This window comes from Cherax quadricarinatus, chromosome 67 (genome assembly GCF_038502225.1).
Source record: "Cherax quadricarinatus isolate ZL_2023a chromosome 67, ASM3850222v1, whole genome shotgun sequence".
Taxonomy (NCBI): Eukaryota; Metazoa; Arthropoda; class Malacostraca; order Decapoda; family Parastacidae; genus Cherax; species Cherax quadricarinatus.
Genome location: NC_091358.1, coordinates 7,307,180 through 7,335,124, shown reverse-complemented (window position 1 = coordinate 7,335,124; position 27,945 = coordinate 7,307,180). Strand labels below are relative to the sequence as shown.

Sequence of the window (27,945 nt, the reverse complement as noted above, 5' to 3'; positions counted from 1 at the left end):
TGTCTAATACTACTCCCAGATACCTTTCTAATATGGCCTGTTGTCACTTTCATTTCCATTACAAAGGCACTTTACATTAAATGCTATCATCCATTTATGGAAAGGCACCTAGGGAGCAAGTGATGGGTAACGTGATTTTGTTGGATCACTCTGCCTTGATGGGAAACAGCTGGTGATTTAAAACAAAAAATCATGAGAAGATTAAATTACTGACAAATCTTTATAAAACACAAGATGCAAATTAGACACAGGAAAAGCAAGGAAACTGTGAAGTAGAACAAGTAGGTATAATGGGTGTTGAGTATGGAAAGGGGTGAACATTAGCCGTTTTGTTGGACAATAGATAACACTTGATATATAAAGACAAGCAAATGAAATTATCAATGGAGACTGTGAACACTCCATCTCTGATGAGTTAAAATAATTTTTAGGTATGTACTTTTTTTTGTGAATTACACTGCAATGCAAATTTAGGGATGATTTGAATATCTTTAAGACCCCTTGTCTGGAAGGCTCTAGTTAAACTAAAGGATAGGTTAAGTTTGTTTACTGTCCTAAGTCATTTAATAAACAATCTATACCTAAGGAGACTCCTGCAACAAAGGTCCATACTCTGAAATACCCATTTCAGGAATTATTCTTTGGTATTTAATTGGCCATACTATTCATAATGACTTAATGCTGTGGCATACAATACCTAAGTAAATTAGTAAATGGTTCTTCAGAATTCAGACCTAAGTCAGTGGAGTCCATCACAGTCTTGTTTCTGGAGAAGATTGCCAACAAGAGTTGGGAACTTCAGTTTCAGCTGGTACGGCACTGCACATCAGCCATGTTGCGATCATTGAGCCCAGGGGATGGATCTCTTGGAGGGTTGTCATTAGCCTGACCTGGTCTTCCACTCCCTCTTCCCTCCCCATTGCCACCACCAAGCATGTGTGCCATATTACCCATATGCATGAGCATCATTTCTAAGGGATCTGCACGCATGCGTTGCTGGTTAGCTTGAGCAATCTCCTCTATATCCAAGAATGGTTCACTGTCATTATCCATCTGTAAAACAAAATATGCTTTTATCTCACCTTGTAAAATACTTTTCAAAAGATGAACTTGCCCAATTACACACTTTTTAAACTTGTTGGCAGTCTCCTGCTGAGACTGCCAACAAGTTTAAAAGGAAGAAAACACATTCACTCAATTGCTGTCTTTCGAATACGTTCCAGATTCCATTCAACATCCAAAATTGACAACCAAAGCAATTTTTCCCGTAAAAGAATAATGCAAATAGAATTAATCCATTCCAGACCCCAAATGACAATATAATAATATATTAGTACATTGGTAACTACTACATAAAACAAAGTATAAAATTATACAGCAACGGGAAAGTGTAGAAATGAATTACATGAAAATTTAACTGAAATACTGTACAGTACATAAACCTTTACCTGCCAGGAGAGGAGGGAGGGGATGTTACTGCATGGAAGGAGAGTCACCTATTAATATATCAGGCAACTGTCCTTTTGGTGTTTTCTTTGTCTCTTCACCACTAACACCTGGTTCTTTCTCACTAAAAAAACCTATCCAGCGAGGCTGGTTTCAGGCTCCATTTTAACACTCGTCTAAACCGAGACATTACACTGTCATTGTAAATATTAGAGACACAGATGGCCACTGCTTTGTGTGGATGGTATTTTTCAACAAACTCCTGCCATTTAGCACACATTTCCTTGACAAGTACAATAGGCACATCATCCCTTCCCTGCTCCTCCTCCTCTCTAATAACTTCTTTTTTACAAATTTTCTTTTTGTTTTCATCTCTCTCTTTGGACCCATGATGGCTATCTTGCAATAAAAAAAAATTTGCACCACAACCACAAGATGCACAACAAAAGCTCAAAAGATGTTTACAGCACACAAGTTAGTGGCTACCCACCATACACGTAAAAACTTGCCTGTCGACAACCATGAGAATGTACAAAAACCCAGATGTTTTTTTCTCGGACATCTCATTCAAAAACAAACTTAATCGACAAGTAATGCTTAACAACCTAGGCTCGACTGTATATTGTATTTAGTCCTGCTAAATAACTATACTTTTTAAGATGAGTACACTAGGAAGCACCAAACTCATAAGGGCACTATTGCATCTGGGAAATGAAAGGTAGGAGTTTGATACGAGAAGGGGGAAAAAAAATAGCTCAAATTTTTAAGACTAGACTATACAGTGGACCCCCGGTTAACGAACTTTTTTCATTCCAGTAGTATGTTCAGGTGCCAGTACTGACCGAATTTTTTCCCATAAGGAATATTGTGAAGTAGATTAGTCCATTTCAGACCCCCAAACATACACGTACAAACGCACTTACATAAATACACTTACATAATTGGTCGCATTTGGAGGTGATCGTTAAGCGGGGGTCCACTGTATAGCTTCCTAGCATCAAGCCACCCTCCTTGAAGGATGTATATAGTAAAAACTAGTCATTTGTATGGGATACATTTCATGAAACAATACCTCTGTACTATACAAAGTGTTGTTCCTTGACTCTGCTGGAGGGGCCTAGATTGTTCTCAACCTACAGATTATCCATAGTTTTTTTTTTTTTTTTTTAACAAGTCGGCCGTCTCCCACCGAGGTAGGGTGACCCAAAAAGAAAATACTTTAATCATTATTCAACACTTTCACCTCACTCACACATAATCACTGTTTTTGCAGAGGTGCTCAGAACACAACATATCCCTCCAAACTGCTAATATCCCGAACCCCTCCTTTAGAGTGCAGGCATTATACTTCCCATTTCCAGGACTCAAGTCTGGCTATTAAAAATAACTGGTTTCCCTGAATCCCTTCACTAAATATTAAATCCCTGCTCACACTCCAACAGATCGTCAGGTCCCAAATACCATTCATCTCCATTCACTCCTATCGAACAAGTTCATGCACGCCTGCTGGAAGTCCAAGCCCCTTGCCCACAAAACCTCCCTTACCCCTTCCTTCCAACCTTTTCGATGATGACCCCTACCCCGCCTTCCTTCCCCTACATATTTATATGCTCTCCATGTCATTCTACTTTGATCCATTCTCTCTAAATGACCAAACCACCTCAACAACCCCTCTTCAGCCCTCTGACTAATACTTTTATTAACTCCACACCTTCTAATTTCCACACTCCAAATTTTCTGCATAATACACCTACCATCCGACTTATGACCGAGTTCGGTTCCGAGAAACCGGTCGTAAGTCGAACTTTACTACTGAATATCAACAAAACATTTTTGTAATTATTTTATTGTTTTATTTTGGTATTCCATGTTTTACTTTACTTTTTATGTTGTTAGTACTGTATTTTATACTGTAAGGTTAAGGATAACCACTGTGTACAACACAAATAGTTGTTTATTTCCCAGAAATTTGGCATAAAAAACACGGTCGTAAGTCGGATGGTAGGTGTATTTACACCACACATTGCCCTTAGACAGGACATCTCCACTGCCTCCAACTGCCTCCTCACTGCTGCATTCACAACCCAAGATTCACACCCATATAAGAGTGTTGGCACTACTATACTTTCATACATTCCCTTCTCTGCCTCCATAGATTACGTTTTTTGTCTCCACATATACCTCAACGCACCACTCACCTTTTTTCCCTCATCAATTCTATGATTAACCTCATCCTTCACAAATCCATCCGCCAACACTTCAACTCCCAAGTATCTGAAAACATTCACTTCTTCCATACTCCTCCTCCCCAATTTAACACCCTCATCACCTTACTCTTTTCTATGTTCACTTTCAACTTTCTACCTTTACACACACTCCCAAACTCATCCACTAACCTTTGCAATTTTTCTTTAGAATCTCCCATAAGCACAGTATCATCAGCAAAAAGCAACTGTGTCAATTCCCATTTTGTATTTAATCCCATCCCTCTCCTGAACACCCTAGCATTTATTAGTTCTGTTTACTTTATATTTACATGCCAGAAATTACCTGTGGGAGAGGGGCCCATAGTTTGACAACAGATTCTATTCCACTGGTCGCCAGGAGACAGCTGTGAGGATGGCACTGGACACAGTTAACAATGGACTCGTCTCCAGGTATAACACGAATAAGGTTAGTTGTGTGGCGATCCCAAACAAACAAATTCCCATCATCAGAACCAGCAGCAATAAATTGACCATCTCTGCAACACAGGACAAAATGTATTGAAAGGCACTTAGGAATATAATGATACATAAAACACATGCTGTGTGATGCAATAAAATATTAAACAAAAGAAGGGCTTTGACCAAGGGCACTGAATATAAAAAAAAAAAAACTACATAAATGTGTATGACAATTTTAAATGAAATGATATAGTATTATGTCAATACTTCCAGTTTTATTATCAATACTGTATTCATGGGGAAGATTTAAATCTGTAGGGGGTCTACAACACCTGAGACAGTGGTGTATGATCCTGGTAGTTTGTCAGTTTTGATTATAATACTAACACAACACCTGGGGAATAAGAGTTAATTGACAGAATGTAGGATTGCGGATGAGCAAGGAGGTTTCAGAGTGGGTAGGGGATGTGTAGATCAAGTGTTTACATTGAAGCATATATGTGAACAGTATTTAGATAAAGGTAGGGAAGTTTTTATTGCATTTATGGATTTAGAAAAGGCATATGATAGAGTGGATAGAGGAGCAATGTGGCAGATGTTGCAAGTATATGGAATAGATGGTAAGTTATTAAATGCTGTAAAGAGTTTTTATGAGGATAGTGAGGCTCAGGTTAGGGTGTGTAGAAGACAGGGAGACTACTTTCCGGTAAAAGTAGGTCTTAGACAGGGATGTGTGATGTCACCATGGTTGTTTAATATATTTATAGATGGGGTTGTAAAGGAAGTAAATGCTAGGGTGTTCGGGAGAGGGGTGGGATTAAATTATGGGGAATCAAATTCAAAATGGGAATTGACACAGTTACTTTTTGCTGATGATACTGTGCTTATGGGAGATTCTAAAGAAAAATTGCAAAGGTTAGTGGATGAGTTTGGGAATGTGTGTAAAGGTAGAAAGTTGAAAGTGAACTTAGAAAAGAGTAAGGTGATGAGGGTGTCAAATGATTTAGATAAAGAAAAATTGGATATCAAATTGGGGAGGAGGAGTATGGAAGAAGTGAATGTTTTCAGATACTTGGGAGTTGACGTGTCGGCGGATGGATTTATGAAGGATGAGGTTAATCATAGAATTGATGAGGGAAAAAAGGTGAGTGGTGCATTGAGGTATATGTGGAGTCAAAAAAATGTTATCTATGGAGGCAAAGAAGGGAATGTATGAAAGTATAGTAGTACCAACACTCTTATATGGGTGTGAAGCTTGGGTGGTAAATGCAGCAGCGAGGAGACGGTTGGAGGCAGTGGAGATGTCCTGTTTAAGGGTAATGTGTGGTGTAAATATTATGCAGAAAATTTGGAGTGTGGAAATTAGGAAAAGGTGTGGAGTTAATAAAAGTATTAGTCAGAGGGCAGAAGAGGGGTTGTTGAGGTGGTTTGGTCATTTAGAGAGAATGGATCAAAGTAGAATGACATGGAAAGCATATAAATCTATAGGGGAAGGAAGGCGGGGTAGGGGTCGTCCTCGAAAGGGTTGGAGAGAGGGGGTAAAGGAGGTTTTGTGGGCAAGGGGCTTGGACTTCCAGCAAGCGTGCATGAGCGTGTTAGATAGGAGTGAATGGAGACAAATGGTACTTGGGACCTGACGATCTGTTGGAGTGTGAGCAGGGTAATGTTTAGTGAAGGGATTCAGGGAAACCGGTTATTTTCATATAGTCGGACTTGAGTCCTGGAAATGGGAAGTACAATATTATTATTATAATCAAAAAGAAGCGCTAAGCCACAAGGACTATACAGCAATGGGAAGTACAATGCCTGCACTTTAAAGGAGGGGTTTGGGATATTGGCAGTTTGGAGGGATATGTTGTGTATCTTTATATGTGTATGCTTCTAAACTGTTGTATTCTGAGCACCTCTGCAAAAACAGTGATAATGTGCGAGTGTGGTGAAAGTGTTGAATGATGATGAAAGTATTTTCTTTTTGGGGATTTTCTTTCTTTTTTGGGTCACCCTGCCTCGGTGGGAGACGGCCGACTTGTTGGGGGGAAAAAAAAAAAAAAAAGGAAAGAATAGCTCTAATTCCTTGGATCAAAAGCCATTCACCAGCATCAAGGCACCACCTTTGATATCCTGGGAGAATTAAGAAAATGTCAAGAAAGACTGAATTATTACATTATAATCATGGAAAAGTGCTAAACCATAGGGGTCACACAGTGCCAGGAGAATGTAGGGCAAACAAGACTGATCCAAGGAAAGAAAAAATGAGCCCAACTCCTCATGTCAGGAGCCCCCTCACCAGGTAATGCTGCCATAGCCTACTATGCAGCCTAAATTAGAAAATGTATAGTATAAGCTGGAGTGATAATTACTTTCCAAGGAATACAGCTTCTTTTATGTCTGTGGTAGTATTGCAGTGGCCACAATAGGACTTGTAGTAGTCAGCTGCTCGTGACCGCCAATCTTGCTCCTGAATGCTTGGAGTTGGAAGACTACCAAGGAGCCCTTCCTCATCACTGTCTCCATCACCATTATTTCCTACAGAAAAAAAAGTGAGCATAAAACTGGAAATTATTTAACTTTTATGAAACAAATACTGCATATGAACACCTACACTGTCTTACCAAATTTATGATCTTGTTACTCCAAATTGAAATTCTGAGACATTATTTAGTTCTCACTAATTCTTTGATACAGTACACTTTTAATTTTAATAATTTTCCTGCCTTAGAAAAGTGACCTTATGTAGAAACTCCCCATATCTGCCTACCACAAAAACTACATATTTTTGAAAGTATTCTACATGCTGGCTTGGCTGTGGCACAAAGGTAACAAGTACTTATGGCAAGATATCTACTGAATAAATCTTGGTGAATAGGTTTTCATATTTTGGGTCACCTTACCTTGGTAGGAAATGGCTGATACACACACATGCACACAAAAGTATATGCAGTTACAAAATTTGCCTCTAAATTAGAAATATGGGACTAAATAAATACTACACAAGAGGTTAAATGTTTGGGGAATATTTGACAAAGATTCTTGTAGGAAAGTCCATGAAACAAAGAAAACATACTGACCTGATGATGACCGAGGAGTGTCAGCTAGAAAGAGAAAAAAATTTAATTAAAGACATGATCATCAAACTTTTATTACTTGTAAATTTTATGACATGTGCTTTTCTCTCTCAATGTACAGAAAAATTAGCAAAGTACAGTAGTCTCTTCTATTCAGTAATACTGTGCTGTATCTTATTACAATATTTCGTATCTGTGCGCCTCCGGTAAGACAAGTGATAGTGTGAATGATGGCGAGCGTTTCTTTTTTGGTTCACACTGCCTTGGTGGGAGACGTTCAGCATGTTAAGAAAAAAAAATAGAAATGCTCCTAAATACAAAAAAAGAATTCAGAAATATCTCTGAAATTCTAAATATACTTTTGCACAGTACTAAAATAATGAATTTTTTTTTTTTTTTTTTTTTTTTTTTATCACACTGGCCAATTCCCACCAAGGCAGGGTGGCCCGAAAAAGAAAAACTTTCACCATCATTCACTCCATCACTGTCTTGCCAGAAGGGTGCTTTACACTACAGTTTTTAAACTGCAACATTAACACCCCTCCTTCAGAGTGCAGGCACTGTACTTCCCATCTCCAGGACTCAAGGCCGGCCTGCCGGTTTCCCTGAACCCCTCAGACTTACTACTGCACAGCCAACTTTTAAATTTTGCATGTTCTGAGCAAATTCAATTTTGCACACCTTGCCATCTACTTCACCATCACCAACCACAAAACAAACATGGCTACCTGTTATTTACAGACAGCTACTTTACAATTATTCACAACTGCTGAAGCTGGTTTCTTTAATACATACTGGTAATATGTAAATTTTAATCTGGTTCCTTATCACTAAAGTAAATCTGGGGAAACAATTTTGTAGGGAAAGATGTCTGGAGTTTAGTTTATAAGTACTGAAACCACCACTTACAAGTAACCCAAAGCCTACCTCTGTTCTTCATCTTGAGCAAACAAGGCACAGCTCCTGGCCCTGCCTCTTCACTGATTGCTACTGGGTCCTCTCTTTCCCTGTTCCATGAGTTTTATCAAACCTCGTCTTAAAAATATGTATGGTTCCTGCCTCCACTACGTCACTTTCTAGGATATTCCACTTCCTGACAACTCTATGGCTGAAGAAATACTTCCTAACATCCCTTTGACTCATAGGAGTCTTCAACTTCCAATTGTGACCCCTTGTTTGTGTGTCCCATCTCTGGAACATCCTGTCTTTGTCCACTGTGTCAATTCCTCGCAGTATTTTATATGTCATTATCATGTTTTCCCTGACCCTCCTGTCCTCCAGTGTCATCAGGCTGATTTCCCTTAGCCTTTGCTCATAGGTCAATCCCCTTAGCTCTGGGACTAGTCTCATTGCAAACCTTTGCACTTTCTCTAATTTCTTATGTGCTTGACCAGATATGGATTCCAAACTGGTGTTGCATACTCCAATATGGGCCTGACGTATATGGTGTACAGAATCTTGAACGATTCCTTACTGAAGTATTGGAAATCTATTCTTAGGTTTGCCAGACACCCGTATGCTGCAGCAGTTATCTGATTGATGTGCTCCTCAGGAGATGTGCTTGGTATTATACTCATCCCAAGATCTTTTCCCTTGAAAAGATCTTTGGCCACCTAGGCTATACTCTGTCCGCAGGCTTCTTTGCCCTTCCCTTATCTTCATGACTTTGCATTTGGCGGGGTTAAATTCAAGGAGCCAGCTGCTGGACCAGGTTTGTAGCCTGTCTAGGTCTCTCTGTAGTCCTGCCTGATCCTCGAGTGATTGAATTCTCCTCATTAACTTCACATCATCTGCAAACAAGGACACTTCTGAGTCTATTCCTTCCATTATGTCATGTACACATACCAAAAACAGCACAGGTCTTAGGACTGACCCCTGTGGAACCCTGCTCATCACAGGCGCCCACTCTGACACCTCGTCACGTACCATGACTCATTGTTGACTCCCTGTCAAATATTCTCTGATCCATTGCAGTGCCTTTCCTGTTATGCATGCCTGATCCTCTAGCTTTTGCATTAACCTCTTTTGTGGAACACACTCTGTGTGTGTGTATGTGTGTGTGTGCATGCTTGCGTGTAATGAAGTGCACATAATGTGCCAAACAATACGGTACGTACTTAATATTACTCACCAAGTGTGAGTTAATCTCTACAATATTTCCAACATGTTCAACCATTACAGAAATATAGCTATAGTAGTTGCATCACTGTTAAAAACCTGGAAATATGTCAATACAGTGTAATTATGATCATTTATGATGATGAGTTATTAACCTTCAGGATCAACAGTTCAAATAATGTTTTATGGTTACAGACAGTGGCAGCTCGTGTATAGGCACTGCGGAACTGCAGCACTCCCTTTTTTCACTCGATATTATCGATAACATTCAATATAATGAGTCTTTCTTCTTTAATTCTTTCTTTACATGTACTTGTACATTATATAATCCTGAAGCTTAATGTCAGTAACCATCCCCTAGTACACGAAAAAATTATATAAATCCTTGTATGGAACTGTGTGCTTCACAGTTCCAGCGACTCGGTGTTTGGCTGTTGTGCACATGCGCACATGTCTGAGATAAGACGCTGTACGCTAGGTAGAGAGAACACTGTTAAGTAAAAGGACACAAATGCAACTAATGTGACATTTTATTGTGGCAACATTTCGCTCTCCAGGAGCTTTGTCAAGCCGATACAAACAATATATGGACACAGAGGGTATATATAGGCTGGTAGTAGTAATATAAATTGTAAAGGTAGTAGTAATACAATATGGTAGAAAAGTCAACTTGCACACTAGTAAAAGGTTATAAAAGCTATTACTTGGGTACCATAAAAATAGGGTAGACAAATATTTCTATTGGTGGTTGGATTTGAGAAGGTCTGTTTCAGTGTTCCTCCTCTGTTTTGTTCTTGTATAGCCGAGACTATGTGATGGCAGGGTTTACTGTTTAGAGGAGGATTTTTGCTAATACTTCAGAAATGATGAAACTGCCTTTATTTTGCTTGATTGTGTTAGAAACAGCAATTAATGATGATTCAAGGCATTTACATCTGCAGAAATTAGGCTCTCTGATCACTATTCGAGCATTGTTGAATTTCATTAGGTGATTGGTGTAATTCCAGTGTTGTACACAGGTGTTGTTCAAGTTATCGTTCCTACATGCATTGTGTTCATTGAGGTGTGTTTCGAGGTTTCTTGCTGTTTCACCTACATATATTTTGTCACAGCCTCCACAGGGTATAGTGTAAACCCCTGCATTGACTGGTTCATAGTGCTTCGATTTTGTCCTGGTTAGATCCTTTACTTAAGTGCTGGATGCGATGGTGACTCTAGTGTTAGCTTGTGCTAGTACTGTACTTTAGAAATGTTCAGTGTAATCTAGTTGTTGGAAAGAATTATAACTTTGTTAGGAGTGGTGTTGAAGAGCTCTTTTCTTGCAGTCTTTGATGAAAAAGAAAGGAAATTGTAGATCAGTAAAGATTTGGTGTATGTAAGTACATTCCTTGTCAAGAAACTCAGGACTACAAATTCAGTATGCTCTTAGGAAAAATACGATGATGATGCCTTTCTTAGTCTTAGTATCTTGATTGGAATAGAAGTGGGCGAGATCATTTTTGTTGGTAGGTTTACGGTAAACTTGAAATCTTAGATTGTTATCAACTTTGTGAATGAGGACGTCTAGAAAAGGTAGCTTGTCATTACTCTTCTTCTAGAGTAAACTGGATAGCCAGTTCAACTGCGTTGAGCCTGAAGATTCTGTACATCAAAACATTTGGGAGTTATTATGAAGACGTCGTCCACATAACGTAACCAAGTGACTCTGGTGGAGATGATGTTGGTGAAGTGTTCAGTTTCCAGGTGCTCCATGTACAAGTTGGCTAAGACGGCACTGATAGATGGCCCCATTCCCTAAGAGCATGCCAAATTTGTAGTCCTGAGTTTTTTGAGGAGGAATGTACTTACATACACCAAACCTTCCCTGATCTAGAATTTTCCTCCTTTTTCATCAAAGACTGCAAGAAAAGAGCTCTTCAGATCATCTATTCTTCATGCACCAACACCACTCCTGACAAAGTTATAATTCTTCCCGACAGCCAGGTTGCACTGAACATTTCTAAAGTACTAGCACACGCTAACACTAGTCACCAACGCATCCAGCACTTCAATAAAGGATCTAACCAGGACAAAATCGAAGCACCATGAACCAATCAATGCAGGGGTTTACACTATACCCTATGGAGGCTGTGACAGGATATATGTAGGTGAAACAGTAAAAAACCTCGAAACACGCCTCAATTAACACATTAATGCATGTAAGAACAATAACTTGAACAACACCTTCGTACAACACTGGAATTCTACCAATTACCTCATGAAATTCAACGAGACCCAACTAGTGATCAGAGCACCTACCTTCTGTACACGTAAATGCCTTGAACCATCATTAATTGCTGTTTCTAATACAATCAAGCAAATTAAAGGCAGCTTCATCACCTCTGAAGTATTAGCAAAAATCCTTCTCAAAACGATAAACCCTGCCATCACATAGTCTCTGCTACACAAGAACACAACAGAGGAGGAACACTGAAACAGACCTTCTCAAATCCAACCACCAATAGAAACATTTGTTTACCCTATTTTTATGCTACCCAAGTAATAGCTATTATAACCTTTTCCTCATGTGCAAGTTGATTGTTCTACCATACTGTATTACTACTACCTCTACAATTTATATTACAACTACCAGCCTATATATACCCTCTGTGTCCATGTATTGTTTGTAACGGCTTGATAAAGCTCTTGGAGAGCGAAACATTGCCACATAAAATGTTGTTGAATGGAATGCTAAACAGTAATAATGCCCAAATAAAATTTTGCTCATTTCATTGTCATCCTTGGTGTAGTGTTTTTACTGCCACCTTGAAGTAGAGTGCCATATTAGAAGGCTTTTCAAGTTTGCATATGAGAAGAGTATAATACATCAATCTATATTTAGGGTTTTCCTATTTCTCAAATAACATTTTGTTTCCTTGTATTTCCTTCATTTAATGTGAGTATTTAGGTTTCAACTCAATCTAATTTTTTCTGTATATGATATCTTTCCTTCATTCTATCATATACAGTAGATTAGTGATTGCTTTACTTGTCAAGTCTCCTGCATTCTCTATCTTTATCTTTCTTGGGGGCAAATGTAAGAGGAGTAAATGGGTGAATGTGAAAGGGTTGGGTGGGTGGGAGAATGAGAGAGGGGTTGATGGAAAGGTGGGCTAATGAGAGAGGGTTGGGTGGGTGGGTGATTGTGAGAGGGGTTGATGGAAAGGGTAGGTGAGTGAATGTGAGAGGATGGATGAATGTAAGAGGGTGGGTAGATGGGTGAATGCAAGAGGGTTAGTAGGTGGGTGAAGATAGGGAAGATATGCACTCAGGGAGGAGGCAATGGATCAGTGCAGGGAGGCAGTGAGGGATGGAGAGGCCTCCCCCTCCTTGGCTCTCAGCCAACACCCCCACTCCTTCACCCTCCTCTGCCTGAGCTGGGGCATCCCTCATTAGCTTGGTGGCTATCCTAGCCTGACAACCACTCACAACTAACACAACATAAACAATAAATCTATACTGCAGTTCTTCAACAATTTTACCAAATATACGTAAGGTTTTTTATACATGTATACAAGGTACATACACAAAGTATGAATCCATTAAGTAAAAAATTAACAGATAAATATTTATAAATTTTTGTTAATAAAAACATGCTAATGGACAAAATCCAGAATTATGGACTCTTTACTATTTTGTCTGGCCATTTTTTTGTCTGTTAATGTGAGGTTTTAATGTATACTGTACAGTACAGTATAACCTCAATTTAATGGATCCAACTTAACAGATTTTGGATTAACCCTTAAACTGTCCAAACGTAGATCTACGTTTGCACGTGTAGTGCTCCAAATGTAGATCAACTTTATTTTTCATTCCTTCAAATTTGGCACAATAGGCTTGAATTGCCTAGACATGAAAGAATGGGTCTGTGCACTCAGTGTGTGCACTATTAAAAAAATCTGGGAGCACTTAGTACCTAGTGGGAGTACCAGTTCAACTGAGCGCCGGCTAGAGCAAATAGCGTGGCAAACACCAGGGATTCACTGATGCCATGTCGGATTAACACTCCCATTTTAAGAGGAAAGTAAAAATAGGTTAGATAAATACATGAGTGTGGGTGGGTCTGAGTTGGACCTGACTAGCTTGTGCTACTTGGTCTGATGTCATGCTCCTTCCTTCAATGGATGTGACCTGACTAGGTGGGTCATTTGTCTAAGCCGGGGAGGGGGGTGTGTGACATGTACCTGCCTTGCATGGGTCAGTAGGCCTGCTGAGTGTTCCTTCTTTCTTATGTTCTTATGTATTCGGCAGGCTGGCCTGCTTTGGCTGTCTATACCTCTGTCTACATCTCTGTCTATCTATATATCTGTCTATATCTCTAACTATATCTCTGTCTCACATGTACACATAAGTACAGTTATTATACATAGTGTAAATTACCTAGGATAATCCAAAAATTCCAGGCAAAGATAGACAGATACAGACAGATAGACAGAAACATGTTAGTGTGTATCATTGAAAACAAATAAAGCCAGGGTTCCCTCGAGCACCCATTTATCAAATGTCACTGAGCTGATAAATGTCATAACACGATTCTTCAAGGAGTTTGATATCCTATACTCCAGGCAGACAGAAAGACAGATAAGCAGAGGCAGACAGAGACAGATAAGCAGAGGCAGACAGAGACAGATAGATAGATAGACAGGCAGACAGAGAGACAAGACATGTTTGTGTGTAACAGTGATAACAAATACAGCGAGGGTTAGCCTGGAGCAGTGGGCATTTATCAAATGTCACTAGGCTGTCAATGGTATAGGGATGCCTTTCATAACAATGTACTTCAATGTATATGCCAGGGTATCTAAAGCATTGTTGGGACCTATAAATACTTTGCATATATTTCTAAACAATAGTAACCCAGGCAGGTGTAAATGTTCACCTGTCAATGTGACTGTGACTATTTGAGCACTATTTCAGTACCTAATATTAGTGTCAGAACAAAGACTGGCTATGAAATTACAAGAACTATTATAAATTGTAATTATCAGAACATAAAAAATATATAAATTAAAATATAAACAAGAAAAAAAAGGTATATTGGCAACACTTCTGCAAGAGGCAGGAGTCGATGCTGCCGACAGGTGAGCATCCAGTGCCAACTTCACGGTCTTATATCTCGGTAAGTACTGGCCCTAATTTTTTTTTTAATTCTATAACATGTAGAAAAATGTGCTCTTCATTTTAAAAGAAAATAAAAAAAAAAATTATTTTTCAAAATATTCGGAGCGCCACATGAGTGAACGTAGATCTACGTTTGGACAGTTTAAGGGTTAAATGAACAAAATCTGTGTCTGGAAAACATCTGTAAGCAACAGAAAAAATTTATTAAATTCAGAACTGTCTGTTACTGCAATAGTCTGCTGGGTAAATTCATTACATATTTAATGGATGGAGTCCAGAAATCTGAATAGTCCATTACTGTTGTTGTCCACAAGGTACATTTATTTTCAGATTTAATGGACTAAATCACATTAAATCCAGAATTGTCTTTAACTGTTATGACAATGGAAAAATGTTCTCATAACTGGGACTTAACAGACACTCAATATTAACAATGCAGTAGTAATTTTAAGTTTGCAATTTAAATAAGTAAGACAGTGGTACCCCGAGTTTCGGCCATAATTTGTTCCAGAAGGCTGTTTGAGTGTCGTTACCAAACGAAATTGTTCCCATAAGGAATAATATAAATTAGATTAATCCATTTCAGACCCCCAAAAATACACTTAGAAAAGCACTTACAATAATACAGTTACATAATTGTTCGAGATGGGAGCTGTATGAAACTCGAGGTACCACTGTATATGTGAACAAATGATCAGTCCCCTCTTCCTTGTGGTCTCTCTCTCTCTCTCTCTTTTATTCTCAATAATAATTTTTCATATCTGACTCATTTCTACAACTTTTTTTCAAAAGTAATGGCATGGGAGGCAGTAGACTGAGGAAAGTTTACAGGACTAATCAAGAATATTCACAAACCTAAACTGTCTCATTTATTGTCTGCTACCCTTTCTTCCTCTTCCCTTTCCTATTTCATTCAACCAGATTTGGGCAGAAAAGTGAATTCCCTGAATGAATTATGCTCTCTTTCTTCCACAACTAGCAAATAAAAAATCTTACTACAAAAATTATTCATATGTGGTAAGTTACTAAATGCTGTAAAGAGTTTTTATGAGGATAGTGAGGATCAGGTTAGGGTGTGTAGAAGAGAGGGAGAATACTTCCCGGTAAAAGTAGGTTTTAGACAGGGATGTGTAATGTCACCATGGTTGTTTAATATATTTATAGATGGGGTTGTAAAAGAAGTAAATGCTAGGGTGTTCAGGAGAGGGGTGGGATTAAATTATGGGGAATCAAATACAAATGGGAAGTGACACAGTTACTTTTTGCTGATGATACTGTGCTTATGGGAGATTCTAAAGAAAAATTGCAAAGGTTAGGGGACAAGTTTGGGAGTGTGTGTAAAGGTAGAAAGTTGAAAGTGAACATAGAAAAGAGTAAGGTGATGAGGGTATCAAATGATTTAGATAAAGAAAAATTGGATATCAAATTGGGGAGGAGGAGTATGGAGAAAGTTAATGTTTTCAGATATTTGGGAGTTGACGTGTCAGCGGATCTATTTATGAAGGATGAGGTTAATCATAGAATTGATGAAGGAAAAAAGGCGAGTGGTGCGTTGAGGAACATGTGGAGACAAAAAACGTTATCTATGGAGGCAAAGAAGGGAATGTATGAAAGTACAGTACAAGTGTAGTACCAAAACTCTTATATGGGTGTGAAGCTTGGGTTAAAAATGCTGCAGTGAAGCGGCAGTTGGAGGCAGTGGAGATGTCCTGTTTAAGGGCAATGTGTGGTGTAAATATTATGCAGAAAATTCGGAGTGTGGAAATTAGGAGGTGTGGAGTTAATAAAAGTATTAGTCGGAGGGCTGAAGGGGGGTTGTTGAGGCGGTTTGGTCATTTAGAGAGAATGGATCAAAGTAGAAAGACATGGAGTGTGTATAAATCTGAAGGGAATGGAAAGCAGGGTAGGGGTCATCCTCGAAAAGGTTGGAGGGAGGGGGTAAAGGAGGTGTTGTGGGCGAGGGGCTTGGACTTCCAGCAAGCGTGCGTGAGCGTGTTAGATAGGAGTGAATGGAGATGAATGGTATTTGGGACCTGACGATCTGTTGGAGTGTGAGCAGGGTAAAATTTAGTGAAGGGATTCAGGGAAACCAGTTATTTTTATATAGCCAGACTTGAGTCCTGGAAATGGGAAGTACAATGCCTGCACTTTAAAGGAGGGGTTTGGGATATTGGCAGTTTGGAGGGATATGTTGTGTATCTTTATACGTATGTGCTTCTAAACTGTTGTATTCTGAGCACCTCTGCAAAAACAATGATTATGTGTGAGTGCAGTAAAGGTGTTGAATGATGATGAAAGTATTTTCTTTTTGGGGATTTTCTTTCTTTTTGGGTCACCCTGCCTCGGTGGGAGACGGCCGACTTGTTAAAAAAAAAAAAAATTATATACATAGCTTAATGGACAATACTGGAGTGTGAGCAAGGTAAATTTTGTGAAGGGATTCAGGGCAACTGGTTAGTTAGGCTTGAGTCCTGCAGGTGGGAAGGGCAGTGCCTGCACTCTGAAAGATGGGTGGGGATGTTGCAGCTGGAGGGTTATCTGAACTGTGATGTCGGTACACTTCTGGCAAGACAGCAATTGAATGAGTGATGGTGAATGTGTTTTCTCTTGTGGGTCACCCTACCTTAGCAGGGATAGCTGTTGAGTTGAACTTGAAAACGAAATTATCAGGTATAAAGAACTTACCTCCTCCTTGCTGGTGCAAAAGAGAAGTAGCAATATCATGGGCTAATGAAGTACATGCAGGTGAGGCACTGTGGTCAGGATGCTGCCTTCTGAATTCCTCAAGGCAAAGCTCTGCTTCTTGCTCTCGTCCTAGTTGATGCAAACATCGAGCTAATCTACAAAAACAGAAAAGGTAAACATTACATTTAATTACAAGCATATACAGTGGTCCCTCAATAATCGTAAAGCTCGATAGTCGTAATTTTCGAAAATCGCAACGTTATTTTCGTCAAAACATTTGCTCGTGAATCGTTGTTTGACTCGCAAATAGTCATTCGTCTGGGACAGGTACACACTGCCCCGAGCCGCCTCACACTCCATTCCCAGCCCGTGTGCCATTGTTTATCAGCGAGTGAGGATGATCCCACGAGTTTATAAGATACATTTCATAATATTCCATTCGTTTTAGTGTTTGCAACTGCTAAATAAGTCACCATGTCTCCAAAGAAATCTTCTAGTGCCAGCCCTTTGGTAAAGAATGTGAGAAGCACATATAATTTAAGAAAAAGTTTGTAGAAAAATATGAAGGTAGTGGTGGTAGAGTGGAAGCAGTTGTGATAGTGGTTGACAGTGGTAGAGAGTGGTAGTGATGGTGGTAGCAGTTGTAATAGTGGTAGAAGGTGGTAGCATTGTAAGTGGTAGAAGGTGGTAGCATTGTAATAGTGGTAGAAGGTGGTAGTGATGGTGGTAGAAGGTGGTAGTAATGGTGGTAGAAGGTGGTAGTGATGGTGGTAGCAGTTGTAATAATGGTAGAAGGTGGTAGTGATGGTGGTAGAGGGTGTCTTCTTCAGTAATTCAGCAATTCTACTAACTCCTCCAATGTTGTTGGAGTTATATAGGGCTACAGAAAACACCGCAACCTCAGCTGCTGCTTCACCAGCATTATGGACGGCTTACTCTCAGTGGCCCTTATATACCCAACAACAACACAACACCTCTGGTGACATACATAATGACTTGATTTTATTCATTCTAGAGTATATTCCATGTTTCTATGTTATTAATATTTTTTATTATGTCATATTAGTTGAATTATGATATATAAATAAGCCGTAGAGTTGATATTACTATCATATTCTCCAACAATAAACTTGCCAGAGTCGGGATATGATTGCTGAGTGTAATATTCAAGGATTTAAGTTGTTCCATGTGGATAGATGTAATGGGAAGGGGGGAGGAGTTACATTATATGTTTGAGAAAATATTAATTGTTGCATAATAACTGGTATAAAAATAGATGGAACAGTAACAGAATCTGTTTGGGTAGAGTTTGTAGAGGGTCAAGAAAAACTAATTCTAGGTGTAATATACCGACCTCCTGGCTTGGATCACGATAGAGACTTCTTTGGGACGAAATTGTTAGGGCTTCTAGACACAATAACATAGTGATAGTAGGGGACTTTAACTTTAGTCAAATTGACTGGAATTCTTTGACAGGTAATCTAGAGTCCAGTGACTTTATGGAAACAGTTCAGGACTGTTTTCTGAAGCAGTGCATAACAGAGCCTACCCAGGAGTAATAATTTGCTAGACCTAGTCTTGTCAAATAAGGAAACACTCATAAATAATCTGGAGATCACTGAAGAGCTTGGTGCAAGTATTCACAAACCCATCACTTTTAGCATTAACTGGAAAAGCAAGAATAATGATAATACAGTAAAAATCCCTGATTTCCGTTCTGCCGATTATAATAGACTTAGGGAACACCTGTCTAATCTAGCTAATGATTTTACTGATGATCATCATACTTATGATTATGAAGGGATCTGCTTTTATGATTTTTTCTCAATAATGTACACCGTGCCCAGAGTATATACATTCCCCAGAGAGAAATTAGGTTCAATAATAACGATCCCAAATGGGTTAACAGTAGGCTAAAGCATCTATTAGGGGAGAAAAGGGGAATTTATAGGCGCATCAGAAGAGGAGAGGTTAACCTTACTGACCAATATGTTCAGCTTAACCCTTTGACTGTTTTGGTCGTATACATACATCTTACGAGCCAGTGTTTCAGACGTATATATACTCAATAATTCTAGCGGCTTCAAATCAAGCGGAAGAAAGCTGGTAGGCCCACATGTGAGAGAATGGGTCTGTGTGGTCAGTGTGCACCACATAAAAAAATCCTGCAGCACACAGTGCGTAATGAGAAAAAAAAAACTGATCATTTTTTTGGATTAAAACGCCGACTTTGAGGTGTATTTTCGTATAGTATTTATCGATGTACTTGCGTTTTCATGGTCTTAGGTGATAAAATGGAAAACATATTACAGAAATAGAGATAATTTTTATTACTTTGATGATGAAAACGACCTTGAAACTGAGCTCAAAGTAGCGGAAATGTTCGATTTTTACCAATGTTCAGGAGTAAACAAATCACACCACACGTCCAATACACGTCAACTGGGGAGTCTAATATTCTTTCACTAGTGCACTGATATTATTTATACCATTTTTACAATAATGCAGTAGTCTGCATAACAGTAAATTTTGTATTTTTTTGTATGAATAAAAAATCAAAATAGAAAGCAATAATAATATAAGAGGGACATAGAGATGTGACTAATGAACAGATGATATGTTATTTTAGTGCCAAGAATGTCTACCTTGTTTATTCTGGACCCTATTTTGAAATTGGCATATTTTTTAGTTTGCATGAAATTGGCCAAATTGCCAATTTCTGACCACAATATTGGGTAGTCCAAATTGGTAAATGGGAGGTTTCTTGTACTCAGCTGATAGATAAAATGGAGTTCTAAAGAAATAGCTATGAGTTTGGTCAACTGGAACAACGGAATTGGCTGAAAATAGGACTCAAAGTTGGCAAAATCGCCGATACGCATATGTCGCCGAGACCGCTAACTTCGCGGGAGCGTAATTCCATGAGTTTTCGACCAAATTTCGAACTTTTGGTGTCATTACCATCGGGAAAAGATTCTCTATCATTTCATAAGAAAAAAATCATTTTTTTTTTTTTTTCAAAAATTTAGTGACATAGAATGACAGTTTCAGAAAGGGGCCTGAAACAGTCAAAGGGTTAAAAGAGAAGTAAAAAAGGGGATTAGAAAGGCTAAATGTAACTATGAAATTAGAGTTGCTAATGAATCAAAGACTAATCCAAAGGGGTTCTTTCAAGTGTATAGGACGAAGGTGAAGGAAAAAGTAGGACCTCTGAAAATTGGGAATGGACAGCTGACGGATAACGGAACTGGAAATGTATTCCTTATTAATGACTATTTTTTGTCAGTTTTTACACAAATTTTTACAAAATTACCACCTCCCTTTCTTCATTGATTTAAAATTTTCTCAAAATATTCCCGCCACCTACCCAATACCTCCAGCTCCCCATTTACTAATTCCCCTACTCTGCTTTTAACTGACAAATCCATTTGTTCCCTAGGCTTTCTTAACTTTTTTATCTCACTCCAAAATTTTTTCTTGTTTTCATCAAAATTTCTTGACAGTGCCTCTCCCAATCTATCTTCTCTCCTTTTGCACTCTCTCACCACTCTCTTCACCTTACTTTTACTCTCCATATACTCTGCTCTTCTTATAACACTTTTGTAAAAACCTCTCATAAGCCACCTTTTTCTCTTTTATCACACCCTTTACTTCATCATTCCACCAATCACTCCTCTTTCCTCCTGGACCCACTCTCCTATAGCCACAAACTTCTGCCCCACATTCTAATACTGCATTTTTAGAACTATTCCAACCCTCTTCAACCCCCCCACTACTCATACTTGCACTAGCCCACCTTTCTGCCAATAGCTGCTTATATCTCACCCTAACTTCCTCCTCCTTTAATTTATACTTTCACCTCTCTTAATTGTTCTTGCCATTTTCCTTCTGTCCCATCTACCTCTTACTTTAACTGTAGCTACAACTAAATAATGATCCAATATATCAGTTGCCGCTCTATAAACATGTACATCCTGAAGCCTACCCATCAACCTTTTATCCACCAATACATAATCTAACTACTTTCATTACATGCTATATCATACCTTGTATACTTATTTATTTTCTTTTTCATGAAATATGTATTACTTATTACCAAACCTCTTTCTACACATAGCTCAATTAAAGGCTCCCCATTTTCATTTACCCCTGGCACCCCACATTTACCTGCTATGCCCTCCACAACATTTTTACCCACTTTAGCATTGAAATCCCCAACCACAAGTACTCTCACACTTGGTTCAAAACTCCCCAAGCACTCACTTAACATTTCCCAAAATCTCTTTCTCTCCTCTCTACCCTCCCAAATTCATCCACCAACCTTTGAAACTAGTCTTCCAAATCTCCCAAAAGAACCATAATATCAGCAAAGAGTAACTATGACAACTCCCATTTCGTATCTAGCTCACTTCTTTTACAACCTCATTTATAAACGTGTTGGGAGAAGAAAAAGTAAATAATGGAAACCACAAGCTTAGACACTGCTCTTGTGGCAGCAAATGTGTAATTACAAACATCTTTTAACCAAGGGCCAATAAATTATGCATGACCATTATAAAACTTACCTAAAGTGTGCTTTAACATGGTGTGGATCAATGTCAAGTGCAGTGAAGCAATCCCTTAATGCAGCATATATATCACCTTCCCTATTAGAAAAACTATATTAGCATTTCTTTTCAGTTGTAAAGATTACATTTTATGAATGTAAATTGATACTTGTATAATGTAATGTGTAGTGGAAAATAGTTGATGTGGTAGCAACCATAGACAGATAATGTAACACAAAACATTAAAGAAAAAATAAATATGAAGTACAGTGGACCCTCGACCAACGTTGGCATCGTTAAATCCGACTAGCGATACATTTTAACACAAAAATTTTGCCTCGACTAGCACTAAAAAACCCGACCAACGCTATTCATTCCGTTCGAGATGCGTCCACTTGTGGCCAGAGCGCGCCTCACTTGTCCCGTGGGTGCCAATGTTTACAAGCCAGCCAGCCATTGCGGTCCCATCCAAACATACAATCGGAACATTTCATATTATCACAGCGTTTGTAGTGATTGCACCTGCAAAATAAGTCACCATGGGCCCCAAGAAAGCTTCTAGTGCCAACCCTACAGCAAAAAGGGTGAGAATTACTATGGAGATGAAGAAAGAGATCAGTGCTAAGTATGAAAGTGGAGTGCGTGTCTCCGAGCTGGCCAGGTTGTACACAAAACACCAATCAACCATCACTACTATTGTGGGCAAGAAAACGGCAATCAAGGAAGCTGTTCTTGCCAAAGGTGCAACTATGTTTTCGAAACTGAGATCGCAAGTGATAGAAGATGTTGAGAGACTGTTATTGGTGTGGATAAATGAAAAACAGATAGCAGGAGATAGCATCTCTCAAGCGATCATATGTGAAAAGGCTAGGAAGTTGCATGATGATTTAATTAAAAAAATGCCAGCAACTAGTGGTGATGTGAGTGAATTTAAAGCCAGCAAAGGTTGGTTTGAGAGATTTAAGAATCGTAGTGACATACATAGTGTGATAAAGCATGGCGAGGCTGCCAGTTCGGACCACAAAGCGGCTGAAAAATATGTGCAGGAATTCAAGGAGTACATAGACAGTGAAGGACTGAAACCTGAACAAGTGTTTAATTGTGACGAAACAGGCCTGTTTTGGAAGAAAATGCCAAGCAGGACCTACATTACTCAGGAGGAAAGGCACTCCCAGGACATAAGCCTATGAAAGACAGGCTTACTCTGTTGATGTGTGCCAATGCTAGTGGTGATTGCAAAGTGAAGCCTTTATTGGTGTATCACTCTGAAACTCCCAGAGTGTTCAGGAAAAACAATGTCCTCAAGGCTAATTTGTGTGTGCTGTGGAGGGCAACCAGTAAGGCATGGGTCACTAGGGACTTTTTTTATGACTGGTTACACCATGCATTTGCCCCCACTGTGAAAAATTACCTCCTGGAAAATAAATTGGACCTTAAGTGCCTCCTGGTATTAGACAATGCTCCTGGTCATCCTTCAGACTTGGCAGAGCGACTTTCTGCGGACATGAGCTTCATTAAGGTGAAGTTTTTGCCTCCTAATACCACTCCTCTCCTGCAGCCCATGGACCAGCAGGTCATTGCAAACTTCAAGAAACTGTACACAAAAGCTCTGTTTGAAAGGTGCTTTGTAGTGACCTCAGAAACTCAACTGACTCTAAGAGAGTTTTGGAGAGATCACTTTAGCATCCTCAATTGTGTAAACATTATAGGTAAGGCTTGGGAGGAAGTGACTAAGAGGACCTTGAACTCTGCTTGGAAAAAACTGTGGCCAGAATGTGTAGACAAAAGGGATTTTGAAGGGTTTGAGGCTAACCCTGAGAATCCTATGCCAGTTGAGGAATCCATTGTGGCATTGGGGAAGTCCTTGGGGTTGGAGGTTAGTGGGGATGATGTGGAAGAGTTGGTGGAGGAGGACAATGAAAAACTAACCACTGATGAGCTGCTAGATCATCCTCAACAGCAAGAGGCCACACCTGAGGAAACTGCTTCGGAGGAGGGGGTAGAGAAATTGAAGAAGTTGCCTACTTCTAAGATTAAGGAAATGTGTGCAATGTGGCTTAAAGTGCAAACCTTTTTTGATGAAAATCACCCTGACACAGCTACTGCAAGCCATGTTGGCAACCTGTACACTGACAATGTTGTGAAACACTTTAGGAATGTCATAAAGGAATGGGAAGTACAGGCCTCAATGGACAGGTATGTTGTGCGACAGAGGTCCAGTGACTCTCAAGCTGGTCCTAGTGGCATTAAAAGAAGAAGGGAAGTCTTTCTTTCTTTCTTTCTTTCAACACACCGGCTGTATCCCACCGAGGCAGGGTGGCCCAAAAGGAAAAACGAAAGTTTCTCCTTTTACATTTAGTAATATATACAGGAGAAGGGGTTACTAGCCCCTTGCTCCCAGCATTTTAGTCGCCTCTTATGACACGCATGGCTTACAGAGGAAGAATTCTGTTCCACTTCCCCATGGAGATAAGAGGAAATAAACAAGAACAAGAACTAGAAAGAAAATAGAAGAAAGCCCAGAGGGGTATGTATGTATATATATGCTTGTACATGTACGTGTAGTGTGACCTAAGTGTAAGTAGAAGTAGCAAGACGTACCTGAAACCTTACATGTTCATGAGACAGAAAAATGGACACCAGCAATCCTACCAACATGTAAAACAATTACAGGCTTTCGTTTTACACTCACTCGGCAGGACGGTAGTACCTCCCTGGGCAGTTGCTGTCTACCAACCTACTACCTACAAGAAGGGAAGTAACCCTGGAAAAGGACTTGCCACCTCAAATCCTAATGGAAGGGGATTCCCCTTCTAAACACTAACACCATCAACACACTCCCCTCCTCCCATCCCATCAATCATCACCAGATCTTCAATAAAGGTAAGTGTCATGTAACTGTGCATGTCTTCTTCAGTTTCTGTGTATTAAAATTAATATTTCATGTGGTAAAAATTTTTTTTTTCAATACTTTGGGGTGTCAGGAATGTATTAATTCGATTTCCATTATTTCTTATGGGGAAAATTAACTTGACTAACGGTAATTTCGATTAACGATGAGCTCTCAGGAACGGATTAATATCGTTGGTCGAGGGTCCACTGTATTACAAAACCTAAATTCTATGTTCAACAAGAAATAATCTGTTAAAAAATATATGCAGCCTCTAGTCACTTAACGATGGAATTACGTTCCTAAGACTACGTTGGTAAATGAATTTGTTGCTAAGCAAGGAGCGTACTATAATGGTAGCGGGTTTGTGTCGACCATGTTTGATATCGTTTTAATGTCACCTTTGCACTATTTATAACATTTTTAGTATATTTTTAAATGTTTATACAGAAAACGTTTATACCAGTAAAAGTAGGCCTTAGACAAGGATGTGTGATGTCACCGTGGTTGTTCAATATATTTATAGATGGGGTTGTAAGGGAAGTGAATGCGAGGGTCTTGGCAAGAAGTGTGGAGTTAAAAGATAAAGAATCAAACCCAAAGTGGGAGTTGTCACAGTTGCTCTTTGCTGATGACACTGTGCTTTTGGGAGATTCTGAAGAGAAGTTGCAGAGGTTGGTGGATGAATTTGGTAGGGTATGTAAGAGATTAAAATTGAAAGTGAATATAATAAAGAATAAGGTTATGAGGATAACAAAAAGATTAGGTGACGAAAGATTGAATTTCAGATTAGAGGGAGAGAGTATGGAGGAGGTGAATGTATTCAGATATTTAGGAGTAGACGTGTCAGCAGATGGGTCTATGAAGGAGGTGAATCATAGAATTGATGAAGGAAAAAGGGTGAGTGGTGCACTTTGGAGTCTGTGGAGACTAAGAACTTTGTCTGTGGAAGCAAAGAGGGGAATGTATGAGAGTATAGTTGTACCAACACTCTTGTATGGGTGTGAAGCATGGGTGATGAATGTTGCAACGAGGAGAAGGCTGGAGGCAGTGCAGTTGTCATGTCTGAGGGCAATGTGTGGTGTGAATATAATGCAGAGTATCTGTAGTTTGGAAGTTAGGAGGAGGTGCAGAATTGCCAAAACTGTTGTCCAGAGGGCTGAGGAAGGGTTGTTGAGATGGTTCGGACATGTAGAGAGAATGGAGCGAAACAGAATGACTTCAAAGAGTGTATCAGTCTGTAGTGGAAGGAAGGCAGGGTAGGGGTCGGCCTAGGAAAGGTTGGAGGGAGGGGGTAAAGGAGGTTTTGTGTGCGAGGGGCTTGGACTTCCAGCCAGCATGTGTGAGCATATTTGATAGGAGTGAATGGATACAAATGGTTTTTAATACTTGACGTGCTGTTGGAGGGTGAGCAAAGTAACATTTATGAAGGGATTCAGGGAAACCGGCAGGCTGGACCTGAGTCCTGGAGATGGGAAGTACAGTGCCTGTAAGATGAAGGAGGGGTGTTAATGTTGCAGTTTAAAAACTGTAGTGTAAAGCACCCTTCTGGCAAGACAGTGATGGAGTGAATGATGGTGAAAGTTTTTCTTTGTTGGGCCACCATGCCTTGGTGGGAATCAGCCAGTGTGTTAATAAATAAAAATAAATATTTGTAGTTTGGAAATTAGAAGATGTGAGATTACCAAAACTATTGTCCAGAGGGCTGAGGAGGGGTTGTTGAGGTGGTTCGGACATGTAGAGAGAATGGAACAAAACAGAATGACTTCGAGTGTATAAATCTGTAGCGGAGGGAAGGCGGTGTAGGGGTCGGCCTAGAAAGGGGGTAAAGGAGGTTTTGTGTGCGAGGGGCTTGGACTTCCAGCCAGCATGCGTGAGCATATTTGATAGGAGTGAATGGACACAAATGGTTTTTAATACTTGACGAGCTGTTGGAGTGTGAGCAAAGTAACATTTATGAAGGGATTCAGGGAAACCGGCAGGCCGGACTCGAGTCCTGGAGATGGGAAGTACAGTGTCTACATTCTGAAGGAGGGGTGTTAATATTGCAGTTTTATAACTGTAGTGAAAAGAGTAAGGTGATGACACCACAACCATAGCTTTTTTTTTTTTTTTTTTTTTTTTTTTAACACATCGGTCATCTTCCACCGAGACAGGGTGACCCAAAAAGAAAGAAAATCCCCAAAAAGAAAATACTTTCATCATCATTCAACACTTTCACCTCAGTCATACATAATTACTGTCTTTGCAGAGGCAATCAGATATGACAGTTCAGAAGTCCCTCCAAACTGCCACTATCCCAAACCCTTCCTTTAAAGTGCAAGCATTGTATTTCCCATTTCCAATAATTTCTCACTCACTCTCTCACATGCTCCTACATATACCCCAGTACATTCCATTACTCCCTGCCAAAAAAAAGAGTGAAGTAGGAAGGAATCAGATTTCAAGAACATTTCCTAAAAAAATATTTAAATATGCTGGAATTAGGGACAAAAAAGATTGAGGGACAGGGATACCTTGTTCAATCACACAAGAATAAAATAAATAGTTTTAAAAGCATATATCCTAGTGGAGTTATTTAATTTACAAAAATAAATCAAAGCTCTATTTTCCTCAATTTTTGTGAAGTACGTACAAGAGGGGACTATTTGTCTAGTAATTACTAAACTAAGTCATTTCCAACCAAGGTAACATGACCCAAAGAAGAAAACATTTACACTCACTAAGAAGATGCCCTGTTAGAAGTACATTAATGTTACAAATCTCTAGATCAGTTTAATGAAGGAATTAAAAAATTTTTGGAGTGGTTGGTGCATTTGTTCAATAAATGTATGAAAGGGAGGGAAGGTACCTAGGGACTGGCAGAGATCATGCATAGTTCATTTGCATAAAGAAAAAGGGGATAAAAGAGTAAGAATTATAGAGGAGCAAGTCTGAGTACGCCATTAAAAATGTATGATAGGATACAGCTGGTGTGTTGAAAGAAGAGGAGGTGGGGGATGTAAAAGAAGTGAATGCTAGTGTGTTGGAGAGAGGCGTGGGATTAAAAGAAAGAATCTAATACAAGTGGGAGTTGTCACAGTTGCTTTTCACCGATGACATGGTGCTTCTGGGAAATTCTAAAGAGAAGTTGCAAAAGCTGGTGGATGAATCTGGGAGGGTACATATAAGAAGGAAAGTAAAAGTGAATACAGGAAAGAGCAAAGTGAAGAGAGTAACAAAAAATTTAGAAAATGAAAGACTGGATATCAGACTGTAAGGAGGAAGCATGGAGGCAGTGAATATGTTTGGATATTTGGGAGTGGATTGTCAGTGGACGGGTTCATGTAAGATGAGGTGAACCACCGAAATGATGACATAAAAAAGAT

General features: G+C 39.3%; 1 protein-coding gene across 2 annotated transcripts in view; it reads right to left on the bottom strand.

Moving 5' to 3' along the window:
* Positions 1-437: 437 nt before the first annotated feature.
* Positions 438-27,945, bottom strand: part of LOC128699651 (WD and tetratricopeptide repeats protein 1) — a 72,125-nt gene continuing 44,617 nt past the window's right edge. For both annotated transcript variants that reach the window (XM_053792406.2, XM_053792404.2), the window contains exons 10-15: positions 21,706-21,786; positions 17,141-17,295; positions 7,181-7,204; positions 6,473-6,638; positions 3,997-4,189; positions 438-1,053 (exon numbers count right to left, since the gene is read on the bottom strand). In XM_053792406.2, coding sequence (XP_053648381.1) covers positions 805-1,053; positions 3,997-4,189; positions 6,473-6,638; positions 7,181-7,204; positions 17,141-17,295; positions 21,706-21,786 — 868 coding nt within the window. In that variant the 3' untranslated portion in view covers positions 438-804. The remainder of the gene's footprint in view (positions 1,054-3,996; positions 4,190-6,472; positions 6,639-7,180; positions 7,205-17,140; positions 17,296-21,705; positions 21,787-27,945) is intronic.